We start from the raw sequence: 20,483 nt of genomic DNA, 5'->3' as shown, positions 1-20,483 counted from the left end.
CCCTGAAATGACAACTTTGGTATCATTGTCAACCCCTCAATATTTTTGTTCCACTTTTACCCTCCTTGTGAACTCTATTTATGTAACTCACATCCCTTCAACTTTAGTAACACTACAATATCGTGCCTGCACAGTGTAACATGTTTTGAACATTTTGTAATTTTATATAAGCTTCTTGTACATCTTTATAACAGATTGCGTTTCTGTTATTAAGTTTTACAAATAATTCACATAGAGTTATACATTGTTTAAAAAATGTTACATTGATCTGAATGAAGATAAAAAAAAAGTGAATATGGATTGTCAAAATGGCAGCAATAGTTTCAATATGTGGTTGTAGTTGTAAATAAACTTGCTCTTTCATTTTTGTGAAATTGAGGTAGTATAAATAGCTTTTTATGCATCCTAGTTGAATGGAGTTTGTAAGTTATTAATATTGCGATACCCTATTGTCAAGTAGAAATGGCTTGCTGATGCTATATACTCATGAATTTCCATCATCTTTGAATTACTTTTAGATTGTGTTTTATTCACTTAGGAATTGCAATTTTAGCAATGACACTATGTCCATTGCCAAAAGTTAACGTCACTGGAAACTCCATGACTATTTAATATTAGAGAGTGGGATAGGAACAGTTGTTAGATCAACCATCCCTAAATAGTGTAACATTTGTTGAATATTTTATAATTTTATGTAAACTTCTTGTACACCATTACAATAGAAGTGTGATAAGTTGTTAGTATACATATGGGTCCAATATGTAATAATCGTATTTGTGTTAATAAGTTTTATAAATAGTTCAATTAGAGTTACACTTTCTACAAAAAATATTACATAATTACATAATAGTTTTACATAATTTAGGGAAAACCTCAAGGGAGGCTTCCGAAATTAACTCTACATAAATAGAGTTCACAAGGAGGGTAAAAGTGGAACAAAAATATTGAGGGGTTGACAATGATACCAAAGTTGTCATTCCAGGGGTACTAAGTGTGATTTCGAAAACATGAGGGGTGCTAGGTGTGATTAGAAGAAACCTCAAGGTAGGTTTCTGATATTAACCCCTAATCATTATTCTGTCAGTGTGAACTACATAACATTTTAATTTTCTGATGTATTGATATCTGCAGCAGTTGTTGAAGATGAGAATGAGCACAGGCCAGCTCGGGCAACGAAGAAAAGCAGCATGCTACGGTCAGCCGAGTACGTTCTGCCTTCGCATATGACAATCAGCATTTATGACAAAAGGATCGCTGCATTCGCGTGGGAGGTACATAAGAATCCCAAGTAAGGTTCCTATATATTTATCATACGATTATGAGGTTATAATACAGGCACTTAAGGATTTATTGGTGCCACTATTTGTTAAATGCATCCCTCCAGTCCATTCGTAATCAATTCATGCATTTTTATACTCTTCGAATTGTAATTCAATTTAGGCTAAAATGGTATCAATTGTAACCATAAGATTGTAACATTTCTCTCGAGTTACGTTTCTTGAACATCCTTTTTGTAATGAAGAACTAGCATAAGGTAGTAAAATTGATGAATATTAGGGAATGCATGGTTTATTAGCGCTAGTATTTGTTGGCTGAAGTTGAATGTAACTCTATGATAAAGCATTTACTTTTTTGTAGAACATGGTTGCTAACAACTGCCAATTTTAAAAGTAACTCTTTGTCTGACTTAATGACAGGGAGACACTCATTCAGATGTTCCAACTTTCTCTAACACGAGATGACCTCAGGACTCTTTGTGATGGCATGCATGTGTCGACTCGGGTTAGGCATATTTTTTTAGCCCGAGAAATAATACATTGTGTTGGTTTGGTAAGGTAAAGCGATACGTTTTCCAAATGACAGTAACTAAACCCATTCTGTTACTTGGCTGTAACTGTACGCAGGTCATGAACATATTTGCTAGGCATATAAACTGGGGTGGGGAGGCTAGTACAACCAGTAGAGTCAAGCGCTATATTGTCGAGCCTATAGCAGTTGTAAGTATTAAAATTGTTGTTAGATAATGACTACCATTCAATAAAATATTATCAAAGTTTCGCACAAATGCATGTACCAATCTATTACCCGAGTCAGTGAAATTCACCCTAAACATCTATATCCCCTTGTACTGATTGCTAACAGGATGGCATTTTGAATTTTCGAAAATTCGAAACACAACCCGATGACATCCTAACTACTAAGCTTATGAAGTTGTTCAAGATCCGCGGGCCTGATAAAGCGGCTGATCCATCTAAGTGTCAGTTGGTATGGATATAACCTTATCGTAACTATTGATGAGACATGCTATTTATTGGCAAGTTATTGGTAAACTACTCTATTATGCTCGTGCTGATGAAATTTTTTTTTATGCTGCAGATTCTTGTTCCTGTCCTCATAGACAACTGCTGGTTTGTGTACTCCTTCCATGTCTCACAACGCATAGTGCATCTGCTAGACCCTGACCCACAACAAGCAAAGAGCAAAGATATTACAGTTCTAAAGCGCTTGGTATGAGTGTTTATAGGAGTTGTTCATTAATTTTTATCATACAAATAGTTACTTGACTCTGTTTCATGCAGCAACGTGCCCTCGGACTGATAATGGCAGCTAAATTTGGGATGGAACTTGACTTTGTAACTTTCAAACTCTTAGTTGCTGATGTACCTCATGTGTCACCCGATCGCATGTAAAATATGGGATCTTTCAATACCACCCCGATACCTTACTATTGCAATGTGTACTACAATCACTTTAGTATATTGTCCATATTTCTGAGTCACAATAATGTTGATCTGACCAGGTTCGATAGTGGAGTTTTCACGATGACCTTTCTTGAACACTGGAGTGGAAGATTGGCTATGCGAATTACAAAGGTGTGGTCACATTTTGTAACTATCTTTGTACGTACTTGTGGCAATAAAATGGTTAATAAATTGGACTTAATCGTGGTGCTGATTATCAGAGGTGAAATTGTGGCAGGAAAATATTACGAAGTATCGAATGCTGTACACCGCGCGGCTTTGTAGTTTGGAGCATAATACAAAGTTTGTAGACACTATTTCCGCCATGCTTGGGAGTAAATAGTAAATGGTTGCAAGAGCATCTTCAACAGGGATGTAATTTGTTGTTTCTGCTATGCATAATAGCAAAGGATATTTTTTGAAACAGTTACTGATTTTGTTTTTCTGGACACATTAGCGCCAATATTTGCACCTACTTGTAATTTAAGTTAGGTTTTGAGTTGTCACTAGAATATTGTCAGTAATAACATTAGCCGAACATTAATTGTTTTAAATCTGTCTGTGACTTTTTGCTAACTACTTGTAATACCGGCACTACGAAGATTATGGACAATGAAGAGTAGTGGCAAAATTCATGACTTATTAGAAACACGTTATGACACTGATAGTGCCATTGCTCATTCTTATCGCCTTCACGCTTTGTACGCAAGGATTATTAATTGACATGGATTGGTATATATATGCTTTCGTAGTTGAAAGTGTGTTACATAGAGCACGTAAAAAGTTACACATACTGTTGTTGTATAAGACATCTTGAATCTTGCGCAAGTTTATAACTTTCACCTGATCGCACTTTATATTAGTCAGACTGGTAATAAATTGCATCAAATATTAGAGATACTAGTTTTGGCCATTTTCAACAGCGCGTAACTTTGGTTGCACACGACGTAACTTTGTTTGCACCACGTGTAACTTTAGTACAAAATTTTGGTTCATACACTGACCAAGGCCATAGAGTGTTACACATCTGACTCTTGGCCAAGAACTTGTAATACCGACCACAGGCATTAAAGTTTGGAGGTTTTATTATCTGTATCCATTTATTGTCAGTAACTACCACACTTGCTCAAAAGGATGACTTCTTTGAACAAGGTGTAAAGCCACGTCAAGTACTTGTGCATCAAATATTAAATATGGGGTCAAGATGATAAAGTGTGTGATGAAATAATATACAGGTAAGGCATAAAGCATGAAAAAATTCTTGTTTTTAACAAATACTGCATGAAAAAACTTTATACACATATAAACGGTATACGGAAGGTCGGAACCCTCAACCAGCGCACATGACCTGCTGAGTTTTTGTTAAGTTCCTTTCATGATAAAAGCTGCAATTTTCTGTAACTGTTTAGTAACTCGCCGTAACACTCATCAAACGTCTCGATAATATCTCCTGTACGCCTTGTACTCAAAGTAGGTGTGAAATCAAATGAACATGATTCCCAAGAAAGGATGTTACTCTATAGATTTCAATCCCTACTTCCTGGCATGCCTATTTCATGGATTTAAGGGCCAAGATTTGCCCTCAAAATTTTGTGCGGCTGAGATTACACCATGTAACTCGATTTCCGCGCCAAGTGTGGGGCCCATCACTATCTGTTCGGAAAATACATCCTGTGAAAACAAAGTTACACGATGTACAAATAAAGTTACGCACAGTTGATAATGACCACAATTGCCAGGGACGGTTGCACCTGCACCTATTTCATAGGTGCAGTAATGCAAAATTTGCCTACATACACAGGAAAGGTTCCAAGTGCAAACGTTGCTGAAGGTGTGTGCATTTTGTATACTCCATAACTCTGTTTGCATATGGTGTAACTCCCGTTCGACAACGTGTAATAGTCTCGTACAAAATTAGAAGGGTTCCAGACATATTGTTAAAAAATGTGGTATAAGATGATATCTAAACTGGACTAATTTTGTTTGGCCGAATATTAACCATGAACAGCTCGCAAACGTGTCGTTTGATGTCTGAGATGTTTTTGTGTTAGATCCAAGTCAACATGTTACTTATTTCATACTTGCTAATTTCTGAGAAGCATCTTTGCTAGTTTATATCGTCGACAAAAATATATTTTTCACCCCTAATGTTTAAGGTGTTAATCAATTTCATCCCTAAAGTTTCATGCACAACACATTTTATCCTTGTAATTTTATAATTTTGATTAATTTCATCCTTCAAGTTCATAAAAACACATTCCATCCTCATAATGTCCTAAATTTGGCTTCATATGGACAATTGGTAGATTGTCAATCAATTTGAATGGGATAGCGTCACTTAATCACAACATGGCCATTAGGAAAAAAATGGATTAACTAAAACCTCAAAAATCTTTTCTTTATTCACTTTCTCATTTTAGTACAAAAAAGACTAAGAAATTTTTAGCCACCATTACTTTCTTCTTAATCACAATGAGGTACACGAAAATGTGAGAAAAATATTAATACAAAAGAATGAATGGTTTAGATTGTCATTTATTTGCAAGATTTTGTTTTGTTGTATCATATACATGTTTTTCAATCATCTATTTATCTTTCAATCTATTTATTTAGTCTCAAATATATCATATCACCATTTAAAGGAAAAAAATAGATATAGTCTCGTATCAAAAAAACACTTGTTGTTATTTCTATAATTTAATCAATAATTGAATTAAGTATTAATAATACAATTATGAATGGGACATGTGATGATATTATGTCTAAAATGGTTAACAATCCTTTAATTGGTAGTAATTATAAAATTATGAAGATGAAATGTGTTATACATAAATTTTAGGGACAAAATTGTTCATAATTACAAAATTATGAGGATGAAATGTGTTTTGTGTGAAAATTTAGTGACGAAATTAGTGAACACCTTAAACGTTGGGGATGAAAAATGTATTTTTTCCTATATCGTCTCTTCCCACACACCTAAATCTGAAGCTTTGTGACTTATCCCGTTCAACACACATTACCTTTACATCATCCCTTATTACATCAATTCCTAACATCTGCTCCAAGGGAGGTTTACATCTTTCTAATGTCTTCATCTAGCAATACTGGAGGCGGATCTACTGACCTAAGGTACCAATATCGCTACTGTAGTTGTGGAAGAAGGGCAGCCCTGAAGATCGTCGAGTCACAGAAACCAACGAAGGGGTTGCTGTACTTCGTGTGTGAAACAAAAGCATGTACTTTCTTTGCTTGGTGCCATCCAATAGGGAGGGATGACGAGCAAATTCAGACTAACTACTATCCCACCTCACCTAATCGACAGGCTATAAGCAGAGAAAGCTCCTTCGACAGTCCCGGAAGAGTGCTCCACGATTCAACCTCGTTCTCGCACCATATGCACGGCATCGAACACGACATTCGACAAATGAAAACCTTCATGAGGATTTCGGTAGCGGTCGCCCTTCTGTTGCTACTAATAGCAATTTTTCGCTGACTCCGCTTTATCCAGATTGGACCCGTATTCGTGAGCGGTTTGGCGGGTAGTTTTTCATCCTTGTATGGTATTAACGCAAAGTAGGTACTTCTAACAACTGTTGGCTTCTCATTTTGTCAGTTGATGAGCAAGCTGTAGTAAACCATAGATGCCGTGTACTAATTCAATAATTTATCTTACATAACCTTGCAAGTTGCCGTGAAAAATAATGAAACTGTGTATGGACATAGTGAAATTTAACTTCAACGATGTGTAACCCTGTATCCACGTGACCCACGATGTTGGCGTACAGGTTATTTCACGATAAAAGCTGTAAAATTTGTGTTATTGTCTGTAACTGATTACCCACGCGACGTAACACTTATCAACAGTGGCGGTACTACAAATTTCACGCTTTGTACCTAAATATTCTGAATTGACATAGTTTAGGCGCAACAGGTGTTGTAGCTGTGCAAGTGGTAACCAAACAAGGTTTTATATCTAAAAACAATATTATTGTTGATCTCGTCGAGTCACAGGGTCAATGTTGATAATGCACCTTTGTGTCTAAAACGATAACACCGTAAAAGTCAATTTTTTTACTATATAACATAAAAAGAAATAATACACTATTATTCCGGTTGAGGAGGTACGAATCGCACACAGAGGTAGTAAATTTAGGTCATAAACTTTGCAAGGCCATAGAGTGTTACACATCTGACCTGGGCCAAAAAAATGTTGTCGAAGGTTTGTAACTTACCTGTAGACTGTAACTGTGTATGCACATAGTGAAACGTAAGGTCACTGATATGTAACCCTGTATGCACGTGACCCTTAATGTTGGTGTACAGGTCATTCCATGATAAAAGCTGTCAAATTTATTTTATTGTCCAAAATGAATCATGACATAGATCACCAGCTGCATGTGACTCTACAGCTTCCACTGTCGTGACGAAATTGTTGGTCTGAAATACGTTGGCCCTTGATGTTTTAGGACATTGGGAGGGTCATGCGGACTATTAAAGGGCGCAGTTGTAGTTTTATATCCCACAACAACAAAAGTTTGTTCATCCCCCTTTCATTATCGTTTACACTTTTCATTGTATTCCACTTCACACTTTCCATTTTTATACTACTGAAGGGTGGCAATGAACCCGAATACAAAATTTATTATTAGTAGTCTTCCACCCCTCTCAAAGTTGGTGTACAGGACCAGAACAAGAAGACAGCTGCAAAATTAATTTTATTGTCTGAATTGATTTGAAATAGTTCACTAGCAGCATGTGACCCATCATGATGCTTCCACATTTGGGACGACATTGCTGTCCTGTAAACGATTAGAAACAGCATGTAACACGTATATTCACTGTCGGTACTACAAATCTGACACTTTGTATGTAACGAAACTTATCTAACATGGTTCAAGCACTGCATGTGAGTCTACAGTCTCTTCTCCCGTGATATACTAGTTGGCTTCATATGCAAAAATGTCGATCTCACTATTTTAATGAGATATTCGAGAAGGTCTTGCTGCCCAATGTTTTGGGGTTCGAAACGATCATTGTAACTATTCTCAATAGACACTTAATAAAGTGTCTAAGAAATTTAATGTGTCAGTGGGAGGAATTATCGTTTCTGCCAAGGGCAATAGCACAAACAAAAGAAGAGGAAAGTTTCATCGAATATTAACTAGTTGTATTATCAGTAGTTGTAACATCGGGGAATATCTAGTTGGAATATTATTCAGTTTTAAATAGAGCAGACGAAAAGTTGCTGATTGCAAATTCATTAGTTATAATGAATTGTAACATACAATCAACTGGTTGGAATGCAATCCGTATATAGTGAAACGTACAGGCCACTGATGTGTAACTCTTTATCCACGTGACCCTTAATATTGGTGTACAGGTCATTTCATGACAAAAGCTGCATAATTTGTTTTATTGTCTGAACAGACGTGACACAGTTCAATGGCATGCATTGAACTCTACAGCTTCCACTGCCAGGACGAAATTGTTTGCCCTGGAATGCATTGTCCAGTGATATTTTAGCACATTGTTCTTTGTTGGCGGACTATAAAAGGGCGCGGGTGCAGTAGTATATCTCTCAACAACAAAAAAATTTTCGTCCACCTTTCATTACTGCACAAACATTTTTCATTTTAAATTACTTCACACTTCCCATATCATTCTACTGAAGGGTGGCAATGAACTCGTGCCTGAAATTTATTATTAGTATTCTTCAACCCGCCTCTAACTTCAATTGCAGTGTCATCAATAGAGGGTTCACACAAAAATCAAGTTCTTGGCTGCCAAATAGCAGCCAGTAGGTTGTATGATGTTCGAGAAGATCTCGCTAATTTAATGAGATGTTCGAGAAGGCCTCGCTACATCAATTGTTTTGGGGTTCGAATCGATCATCTTTATGTTCTCATTAGACACTTACTAAAGTGTCTAATGAAATTTTATGTGTTGGGGGGAGGACTTGTTGTTTGTGCCGAGTGCAATTGCACAAACAAGAGAAGAGGAAAGGTTCATCAGATATTAACTAGTTGTAGTATCACTAGTTGTAATATCAGAAAATTTCTAGTTGTAATATCACTAGTTTTAACTAGATAAGACGAAAAACTGCCGATTGCAAATTCATTAGTTGTAATGAATTATAACATATATATAACTAGTTGTAACTCAAAATGGTACATGGCGTAATCAAAATTTGTTGCATTTTAAATATTAGTTACCATACTTTCAAATTACTTGTCCCAACGAAGTATCATGTTCTTCTGTGAAACTGTTACTTATTATGTGGTCACGTGGAACCAAGCCGAGCCGCCAATTGTAAGTTCATTTCTGTACTGAAGGAGTACTACCTATTGAAGTGCTTCCCCAACTATCTGTAATACTTATCATTAATACAATTATAAACAAATTGTCTAAGTTTTAACATACAAGCAAATGACAAGGTGCCTGTACAAGCACATCAATAAGCGGTAACAGCTTATTAATTTCTTGTAACGTACATATGCTGGTTGCAACTTCTTGTTACACTTGAAAGGTAAGGTGACTGATGTATAACTGGGTATTCACGACCCAATTGTTGTTGGAGTACAGGTCATGATCCAATCGAATTGAACCATTATTCCATCCACACACTATACATTTGACCAAACGTTGAGTCTATTCTCTCGTTAATAAGTGGTTTCCATGGCTTCACCAACTCACCCAGGAGTACTATCCTGTGGAGAACAGCATGAAATGACACAGCAAGCAGTTGGTCAAGTTGCCAGAAGAAACCATTTACTATGCATGGTCTGAAACAGGTGCTCCGTTAAAAATTTCTACCTCTTTTTTTCTCCCACCTTTTTCTTTATCAGTAGATCCTTTCTTTCATCCAACCAAAAAGCAGTAGATATCAGCATAGTCATGCAATCCACAAACGAAGGATCTCATACAAGCTCACCATCAAATGTTCGGCAAAAAAGACGGAAAGTATCGTTGGGTCCAACAAATGCCATCAGCAAGTACGAAACACCAGACGGGAGGATTTTATATGGTACCAAACGCGAGTTCAAGAATGCTCCGCTTAACACCAACAACTCTCTGGGAAATTTAGGTCACATTTTTAAAAATACCGTCAATAATCATCTACCGTCTGGCTATTCCGTTATGGACCATAAACCCATATGGGAGCCTGTTCGTGAGCGAAGAATGGAATTAGAGGTACTTTGTCGCTGGCATAGCCTCCGCGTCCCGAGAACAAGGTCGGCGGATCTTGTTATAGGACCACAAGCCAATGATGCAAGCGTATTACATAGACTACAGCGAGAAATTATGCAGATGGAGCGTAGGCTTCACAGGTTTCACGAGATCCAAGCCGCAAAAAGACATGGTATTGGAAAACAATTTGATGTTCAGCACATTTTAGCAGATCCCATGCTTATATCTGATCCGGACCTATCTGACTTTACTGAATCAAGCGACGATGACTTTCAAAGGTACATACCCCATTGTCTAATGCATGACGGCGTTCCCAAGTGTTGTATGGGATACAACTGATAACAAGGGATGTAGTTCAATGTTTGTTAGGGTAGCGGTAAAACTATACTCATTATAATCTCTACTCAAACAAATTGCTTACCATATTTGGATATTAATCATGCCTGTTAAACAGTCGTAACTAGTTGTAACGTAACAGTAACAGATCCCTAACTGGTTGTAACCCATTGTGTACTGTTCGTTCTTCCTTTTTGTTGCATTGTAAAACTTCATTTTAACGTTACAAATTAGTTCTCCAAGGAATCATTTTCTTATGCGCACCTATTACCAAAATGTGGTCGTGACCTGGCTTGACCATAATTTAATTAACCTAAAAACTTGTAATACCAATTGATGTGCCTGTGATATATCATGTCAATGGTGCACTAAATTCGTCAAGCGATGCAAAACAAATGGCCTAAATGATAATGTTTTATAAAAATAGCCCAATAATAATTCGAATTTATCATCATAATAAAATCAAGACAATTTAGACTTTAGATTGTGTTATCCTATATATCGTACCTTTGGCGGTGCGATCTATGCCAATAAATATGTTATTAAGGTATGCAATTGAATGTAGTAGAACGGTATACATATCACGATAACCATTCAACTGTTATGGTCGTTTTAGTGAAAAATATCCGATCACAAAAAACACGTTCAATTCTATTGTAAAATTGTTACTTCAATTTTCTACCAACTTTATAATTTTCTAACAATTTTATACAACCCAATACAAACTATTGATGACTACTAACACTAGATGCGATTACAATTGTAATCCACTTGTCTAAATTTGAAAAGAGTGAAACATCAATGGTGCCTGTATAACCTCGTCAATAAGTTGTAATAGCTTATTAACTGCTTGTAACGTACATATGCAGCATTCTCAAGTTGGGATAACCACTTAATGTCTCGTTCAAAATGTATAGTTACACATCATTCATCAACCTCATTTTGGGGGGAGGCGACGTCAACGCGTAGTTGCAATCCCTGTGTGTTATTTCTTTCCTGAAATGTGTAACGATGGCAAATCAGCAAATATTATTAATAAAACATACGATTAATGATATACGATGTCCAAGTCTCCAATTAATAACATTACATAAATATGTGCTGTAACGATAAAAATTTGTCACCTGAGGTGATGGTGCAAATACATGATATGCATCAACATCACAGTGTGTTGAAATTGCCCCACGCTCCTCCTACATTATATAGTATAAGTAATCGACTGTCAACAAATCATTACCAGTGCCTATATTACTCACTTATAAAGTTAAATTGGACTAGACATTATAACAAAAATGATATATCAGACCATTAAAACATCTCTGACGGAGTTATGCTTGGAAAAAATAGAAAATCTGGGATGCATCCATTCTGTAGGGACACTTGCAGGAGGCCCCTGATTAGCCAAACGGTGGACCTTGAAATAATAAAAAATAATACGTTATTAAAGCGAGCATACGTTAACTACATAATTTGCATGATTTGACAGCCTTCGGGAGCTCACCGTTACAATTAAAGAAAAAAAGGTAGCTCTACTACATGAACAAGAAGGTTTTATTTTAACAACTAAATGTAAGCATACCGTTTGACTTTCATCGATATCGGGAGCAACAGCATTTGGAGGGCCATTCACTGTCTGACTCATTGAATGCGTCTACAAGTTTCGTATGGGCAAAATCATTGTATGAGACAAACAAAATACGTATATCAGGAGGGATGACGGCCGTAACAACATTATCACACAATGTAACATCAATGTAACTATTTATGCTGTTAGAAACATCCAAATAAAAGCAAGAGTCATGTCCATTTTATACTAACCGAAACAGAGTCAGTAGATGAACGGCATCCCATAAACATGTATTCTTCAAATGAAATCGATGTCGGCTCCGATTCTGAGACCTACAGTATTGACACGGCAATAATATTATTTCATAATGAATGTTACCTAAACTTTAGTTAATAGTATAACAATAACTTAGTTTTAGCATAAATGTTCCCCATGTACCAAAATTTGATCCATACCGTAGTCTGTGTAGTCCTTGATAATCTAGATTTTCTTTTTACTCTGTCAAATTTATCGACCCAACTTCGCATCACTCTACTTTTCTTCCCACCGCCTCGTTTTTTAATGCCTCTTGCGACTACTGCCTCCCCCATTTCATTTACAATTTCAATTTTATCTCGTTCCTCCATATTCAGATTTTTTTGATTTTGCAAAGGTTGCTCTTCGCTTTCTGAGAGGAGGAGCTCAACTCTCTTTGACAAATCGGATATGACAGTGATTGCTACTTTGCTGGTGTCCTCCGACATTGCTGCTCGAGTTGCGACCTTAATCATGGCTGGAGCGAGCTCCCGATAACGAGTTGAAATCATGACTTTAGGATCAGCCACAACTTCCTGTCCTCGCCGATCAAAACAGTCTCCAGCCCGAGCTCTTTTTGTCCATCGCCTCTTAATGTATTCAGGAGGAATTATTTTTATGCCCACGGTATCAAACACCTTCAACGCGTGCCCACATAAAATGCCTTCATTCTCGTATTTTTTGCAACTGCAACGTACACTTAGATCATTCCGATTGAATACTACTGTTCTTTCAGGTCCTCCATCATACCTCATGACCGCAAACTCCACAAACATCGCTGCATCTTGTTGTCTCAATATAACCATAGCTGTTGACTCGCCATATTCATTTTGGAATGCAACAAATACGGTTGGTGAATACGTCTCTGATGCATGCACAAGCATAGGTGTTTGCCTTAACCCTACCATGGGGAGCTTTTGCCTCATTTCATATTCTGCGATCAGTTCATTATGTCTCTTTTCATCAACCACCCGATTGAAATGTCTAAAGAACTGCACAAGGTCATGATCCAGTTTCAAATGATTTTTAATTGCTGCATTTAGGCTTTCGCTGAGTTGGGTGCTTCGCATTCCCGCGGTCCATCTTTCTTTCATCATGCACCTTGCCCATTTATCACGAATTTTGTACAACCCCGAGAGCCATTCATTATTTTCAAGATTGTGTTTTTTCACCATCGCCTCCCACACCCTATTGAATTGTTCCACTTCTTCAAACTCATACATGCAGGCACCAAACATGTATGGAAGATCACTATTTTCCTTGTAGTGATTGCCAAGATGTTTCATAAAATTACGCCTTATGTGAAACGTACATAGACCGTGAAATGTTTCAGGCATGACAATTGAAAGAGCGGCTGCCATGGCGTGATCTTGGTCGGTTAGTATGGTACTTGGATGTTTTCCGCACATTGCTTCTAAAAATGTACCAAACACCCATTTGAAAGAATCTATCGTCTCATCATACATAAGGGCAGCACCGAATATCACAATTTGCCTATGCTGGTTAAAACCCACAAATACTCCAAGTGGCCGGTATTCTTTATTTGTTTTGTAGGTTGTGTCGAATGTGACTACGTCTCCAAAAAAGTTGTAGTCAATTAACATTCCTGCATCAGCCCAAAAGATATTCGTTATCTGCTCTTCACAGTCCAGCTGTACGGCATGAAAAAAGGATGGATTCTCGAGTGTTTGCTCTTGAAAATAATTCAGCATGCTACCTGCTTCTCCATATTTCAAGCTCCTTTCCCGTCTCGTTCGAAGATATCGTTTAAGATCATCCCGAGTATATCCCACATTACCCATCCCACCTGCTTCCGTTCCCATAAGCTCATGGCTCTGTTTCAATGAAAGCCCAGCATCCTCGCTTATTTCAGCTTGGAATCCTTGAGCCACACTCACTTTTCTTTGTGATGGCATCATGTGAGCACATTGAGCAATGTGCAACTCATGATTATGCTCTAAGACAAGGTCATGCACACGGTACTTCATTGTCCCTCTAAACAACACGATAACCATCTTAGCTCCACACCCTGTTTTCGTCGGCGCTCGTGTCCTCTTTGGCATCACATCACCTTCGTACTTGCGTTTCACACCTTCCTTGCAGCAACTATATCTCCTAGACGTGGTCACGCCGTCTTTGTCTTTATTCAGATAGTCTTTACGTACACTGAAACCCATTTTAAAGGCATACTTGTTGTAAAACTTGTACGCATCCTCTTCACTGTTGAACTCCATTCCTAATTCAGGGGTCCCATTTTCTGCCAATTTGCTGCAATCCATTACTTCTACTCCTGCCAATTATGCATCAAACACCCTAATTTGCAACATTTCATGAATAGTATGTACATAAACGACAATATAAATGTATATTACCATTTATAATGTGTTATGAATCACACATTACTCGTATACCAAATCCTATTATTACGCTTATCAATATGATTAATGATTCACATCACCTTACTTTTACTCTAAGACAACGACATTATCTATGTACAAATACAACTCCATGTACACTAACTTATACGGACTGTAATGTATTGGTCACACGATGTAAGTCTATTTTAACTGTATGTACATCCACGCTGGTGATTATATTTTGATTCTAGATTCTTTAACTTACTGGACCTTATGTCATTCGTTAATGACAACCGCATAAACCAACTCCACATTTTCTACTTTTTCTACATTTTGAGGGCCAAACAAGTACTTTCTACTCATTGTAATATATTTCTTACATCATGTAATTGACTTACAACACAAGGTTCACCCATTTATTATTCACATATGTGTCTTTTCCTCTGTTTCACCTCATTCAACTCTGCGCCTCTATTTTATACACACTGTATGGTTAGGAGAGGGGCAAACTAATATTGCTCCATGAGCATGGACCAATTACTAGATGCACAATAATTCATATCAATTGTAATACGGTGGCTATAACATGTAACTAATTTACAACAAGATGTATATTCATTCACTTGTTAAATGTGACTTTGTTTCTCTCATCTTTCCCTAATTCCAGTCGATGGTTTACTTGAATACATAACCCTACTTTCTACTCATTGTAATATATTTCTTACATCATGTAATTGACTTACAACACAAGGTTCACCCATTTATTATTCACATATGTGTCTTTTCCTCTGCTTCACCTCATTCAACTCTACGCCTCCATTTTACACACACTATATGGTCAGGAAAGGGGCAAACTAATATTGCTCCATGAGCATGGACCAATTACTAAATGCACAATGATTCATATCAATTGTAATACGGTGGCTATAACATGTAACTAATTTACAACAGGATGTATATTCATTCACTTGTTAAATGTGATTTTGTTTCTCTCATCTTTCCCTAATTCCAGTCGACGGTTTACTTGAATACATAACCCTAGGTCTTCCAAAAACTACTATCCCATTATAGTCCATCACTGAAAAGCTGAATGCTCACACACACACAGATACGGTACACACATACAAATACAGTACAACTTCACTATTCTTCTATCATCTTCATATTATGTCTTCAGTGACTCTAATTTCATCCTTCCTTTAACAGATGTGCATTTGGGTGACAAATTATTGGCCACAATTACTGACATGGTTCAGTCATGTTACCTTGGTCTGCTAATACGCTTCACGTTTCACCGAAGTCGGAGACGTAGCTGCTTCTGCTATTAAGTTGAAGGACAAAATCTGGTTTCGTGAGATGCTGAATTTCCTCTATTTACTTCTACCTTACCGCCGCTCTTGCACGCATTCAGAATACATACAACACTCTTATACCCAATTGGAGACCACAACTGCTTCTGCTATTCAGTTTTACGGACAAACTTTGGCTTCATCTCTGTTTGCTTCTTCCATGCCGCCTGCCTCTCCACCCACTTTTCTGTCAATTGCTACCTTCATCAGAGTAGACTACACCCACTTCACCTAGAAACACCCAGTAGGTTGAATCCCACCTGAACTTCAGCTTTCTGCCTTCAGTGAGTGGTTGGTCAGAGTAGATTACCTTCACAATTTAATTATTTGGCTTCCCTCAGTTTTGTTTTCTGCGACTAATTCAAAATTTCAACTTGAATTTCAAAAACCAATTCTCTTCCGTTTGCTCCGTCTGCTCCCGTTTGGAAGTCAACATTTTTTTATTTGGAACGGCATCGTTTTTGTGCCCTGCTTCAGCCTTGCTGACTTGGCTCATTTGTCTCCTCACGTTTTTTATTGTGAGGAGACCGTTCAGGAGCGGTCGTCTGAGGACCGCTCCTGCCCCGGATCCCTTTGAAACATGACACTCCCGGTCCCAGACTGGGGCAGAGCCATTTTGCGCCACTCAGTTTTATAGAATTTTCAGAATAGCCATTTTGCACCTTTTTCTATTGTTGCCTCATTTTTGCCCTCTTGAAATTTGATAATATTCTCTCTAACCCCACAATTGCCCTCCAAAAGTTTTAAAATTTTGTATATATACCACCATCATTTCTATAATGCAACATTAAAATAAAATATATATAATGCTATTTTTACTAACAAATTTTATTCGTATAACATTAAACTTTTCATAGCCTTATGAATTACAAGTTAGCAACATTCATTTGCTAGTTTGACTATCAATACAGTATTTGTCTATATATGAAAATATACATCTACTACTCAATGCATAATTTAAATATTGTGCACTATTATACAATTGTTTATGCATAGTTTTATTCATTATGTTATTTTACACCATTAGATGACCTTATAATAATTGCAATTAAAAAAATTTGTAGATAATTCTTTTTAAATTATTTAATATTGAATAAAATGGTGTACTCATTGCAAACATTTAGCTATCCCAAAAATCTATAACACATAGTAAACTTATGCTAATATAAGTATTGAGAGATTGTACAATCCTCTTTTGGTATCATACCTCAAGTTAAATTCATGGTTAGATGGTGAAATAAGTTTTTCAGACCGTTAGACTATTATATTAACTTGAAAACTTTGAACCACTGCTATTACTAAGAGACAAAAAATAAAGGGAACGGCTCCTTAAAGGAAAATAGAATTTTATTCATAATTGCACCATTTGCACAAAGGCGTATTTGGCACCAAGGGGTTCACAAGATAATATATTTTTCATTTAAATTAACTAATAAGAATTTTGAAACAGATCAAAATAGAAAAAGTATGATATTTTTAATGGAACGGTGGAGTATATAGAACCACCGCACAATTAAAAAAGACCCCTATCGCAGCCAAAGTCTGTTTGTGATATCCGAAAGGAGTGTGAAGAAATAGCAACGCTAGATAGTATGATATAAGCTACCAAATTAAGAAGAATTTGGCGATTAGCATCCAACTCTTTAATCATGTCGTTGAAACCAGTAACAGCAGTCGTAGCCTATTTTTTCGTTCACATCGCAGTTGGTGCAGCAGCTTCTGATGATGTTGGGTTCATCTATCAAGGATTTCAATCATCAAATCTAAGCCTGGATGGATTAGCCACAGTCACCAAAAATGGCCTCCTACGAGTAACCAACAGCACCATATTACAAACTGGGTACGCCTTCTATCCTAATCCCATCAACTTCAAGGCCACATCTAATAGTTCAGCTTTCTCCTTTTCCACCCAATTTGTGTTTGCTATAGTACCCGATGTCCCAGGCGTGACCGGTACGGGAATGGCATTCGCGGTTGCACCAAGAAGAAAACTTGCACAAGTGCCTTCCGATCAGTTCCTTGGCCTCTTCGATACAAACACCACTGGAAATCAAACAAATCACGTTTTTGCTGTGGAGCTTGACATTTACCAAGACCAAGAAATTGAAGATATCAATGACAACCATGTTGGTATTGATATTAACTCTATGATCTCCAAGGCATCCGCGCCAGCGAGTTACCAAGCTAATAACAAGAGTTCATTTGACAACTTAACTCTCATCAGCGGTCAACCGATGCAGCTTTGGGTGGAATACGACGGGGTGGATAGGAGAATCAATGTAACATTAGCTCCAATAGAGGCTGCTAAACCACATACTCCTCTTTTGTCTTTGAAATATGATCTTTCGCCAATTTTACAGCAGACCATGTATGTTGGCTTTTCGGCAGTCTCTAGTCCACTCAAAACAGGAATAACTAATTTTATACTTGGATGGAGCTTCAGGATGAATGGCGTTGCACAAGCTCTTAATCTCTCTCGGCTCCCCAAGCTACCTCGGATTGGACATAAGAAAGTGTCTAAAATTTTCACCATGGGATTGCCCCTGATTTGTGTACTTGTGTTGATAATACTAACATCTGGAGTAGCTTATTATCTATGGAGAAAGTGGAAGTTTGCAGAAGTGCTGGAAGAATGGGAGCTTGCTTATGGACCTCACAGGTTCAAGTATAAGGATTTATACATTGCCACCAAGGGGTTCAGAGAAAAAGAGCTGTTGGGAGAAGGCGGATTTGGCAGGGTCTACAAAGGCATTTTGACAGCAAACAAGGTTGAGGTTGCTGTCAAGAAGGTCTCTCATCAAGGAAGACAGGGAATGAGAGAATTTGTTGCAGAAATCATCAGTATTGGTCGCTTACGCAATAGAAATTTAGTACCATTCTTGGGTTATTGTCGGCGTAAAGGAGAGTTACTTTTGGTATACGAGTTCATGCCCAATGGCAGTCTAGATAAGTTTTTGTATAACCAGCCCAAGTATATCCTCAACTGGAGCCAAAGATTGCGAGTCATCAAAGGTGTAGCATCAGGATTATTTTATCTACATGAAGAATGGGAGAAAGTTGTGATCCACAGAGATGTAAAAGCCAGTAATGTATTGTTGGATGCTGAACTGAATGGAAGATTAGGAGATTTTGGCCTGGCAAGGCTATACGATCATGGAACTCTCCCTCAAAGCACCCATGTAGCAGGATCTCTTGGCTACCTTGCCCCTGAGCATAACAGGACAGGGAGGGCCACAACAAGCACTGATGTATATGCTTTTGGGGCCTTTTTGCTAGAAGTTGCCTGTGGAAGAAGGCCAATAGAACCACGAGCAGAACCACCAGAGAATATCGTTTTGGTAGATTGGATATTTTTGTGCTGGAAAGCAGGAAATATTCTCCAAGCTGTTGATCGAAAGTTGGGCGCTGAGTATGTGAAAGAGGAAGCAGAATTGGTGTTGAAACTAGGCTTATTGTGCTCTCATTCAGAACCAAAGATTAGGCCAAGTATGAGGCAAGTTCTGTTGTACTTGGAGGGATCACTTGCCCTGCCAGAATTATCATCGCTGGCCATGAGCGTTTCTGCTGTTGGTCTTGGCCCCGCGCATCCTGCTGGCTTTAAAGATATTACATCGTCATTTGCAACTTCCACAGACAAAAGTTTCTCACATGTAGCAGATTCTGTTCTCTCTGGCGGTCGGTAATTAAGATGCTTATATTTCCGATTTATTAAATTTAGGGAAGAAAAGAAAAAAAAGAAAAAAAGAGAGCGTCTATTCCTGTACTTATTTTGTTGAGTGCATTTTCTGTCAAATCTTGTCAATTTTTCTTATCTTTCTGCCCACTAGAACCCCTTGTACTCTTTATTTCTGTAGCTGAGATCTTGGATATGCAAGGTTTCAATATTGCTAGTTTGTTACTTTTCTCCTTTCTGTATGATCTATGATCTAGTCTCGTTATGTCTTGTAAAAAGATTCATTAATAGCAACTGTGCATTAATCATCCCACCATACTTGCGAAAAAGAGCAAAGATAGCCAAGAGCACAGGAGCTTCACCCATAAACTGACCAGTGCTAGAAACTATTTGGTTGTTTATTCCAAAAGGACTCACATTATTGTCACATGTTGAAGAACTCAATTGTTAATTTCATTCAATTCTTCCATCAAACTTCAAAATTAGCTTGATAACAATTTCCTGGATGCTCATTATATGTCTAAGGAGCTATCCATTCAATTTGCCTGGAACAGATAGATGTAAAAGAGGCACAGCATGTTAATCGTCTTACACATATTTAGTACCATGAATAACACAACTCAGATTTATTGCATTGTACCTAGCTAGTTGCCTAAAAAGCTTGGTATTTGGACGTTTCTCCAATTGATTGACTCGTTCACTACGCAAGTCTTTGGACTAGCACAATCTGGACTTTAATCCATCCGTATATGCCTAATCAATTAGTTTACTAAGTCTTTGGACTGCAAAGATTCCTGTACATATGAAAGGCAATCTGGCGGGGACCATAAAAGTTCAATGCGGTGGGTTCCCATCCTACCCAATCTTGAAATGCCTCCTACTCTATCTTGCACTCCTGATCTTGTTTTCAAGTAGTTATTTGTAGGCGTTGATTATTATTCAACTTTTGTGAAATAATTTAATACAAAAAATACAATG

General features: G+C 37.5%; 2 protein-coding genes across 2 annotated transcripts; one reads left to right on the top strand and one right to left on the bottom strand.

Annotated features, from left to right (window-relative positions):
* Positions 1–11,189: 11,189 nt before the first annotated feature.
* On the bottom strand, positions 11,190–14,405 carry LOC113766723 (protein FAR1-RELATED SEQUENCE 5-like). Its single transcript, XM_027310885.1, has 6 exons — positions 12,288–14,405; positions 12,084–12,164; positions 11,845–11,916; positions 11,572–11,679; positions 11,390–11,458; positions 11,190–11,261 (listed from the first exon to the last, which is right to left on the bottom strand). The coding sequence occupies exons 1-6, from the start codon at positions 14,403–14,405 to the stop codon at positions 11,190–11,192; spliced, it is 2,520 nt and encodes an 839-aa protein (XP_027166686.1).
* Positions 14,406–17,292: 2,887 nt separating this feature from the next.
* LOC113765340 (L-type lectin-domain containing receptor kinase IV.1-like) lies at positions 17,293–19,816 on the top strand. The gene has a single exon (XM_027309482.1). The coding sequence runs from the start codon at positions 17,482–17,484 to the stop codon at positions 19,513–19,515; it is 2,034 nt and encodes a 677-aa protein (XP_027165283.1). The 5' UTR covers positions 17,293–17,481; the 3' UTR covers positions 19,516–19,816.
* Positions 19,817–20,483: the final 667 nt, after the last annotated feature.

Source organism: Coffea eugenioides, chromosome 3, assembly GCF_003713205.1.
Source record: "Coffea eugenioides isolate CCC68of chromosome 3, Ceug_1.0, whole genome shotgun sequence".
Classification (NCBI taxonomy): domain Eukaryota; kingdom Viridiplantae; phylum Streptophyta; class Magnoliopsida; order Gentianales; family Rubiaceae; genus Coffea; species Coffea eugenioides.
The sequence above is the reverse complement of the archived record's forward strand: the minus strand, read 5'-3'. Positions and strand labels throughout refer to the sequence as shown.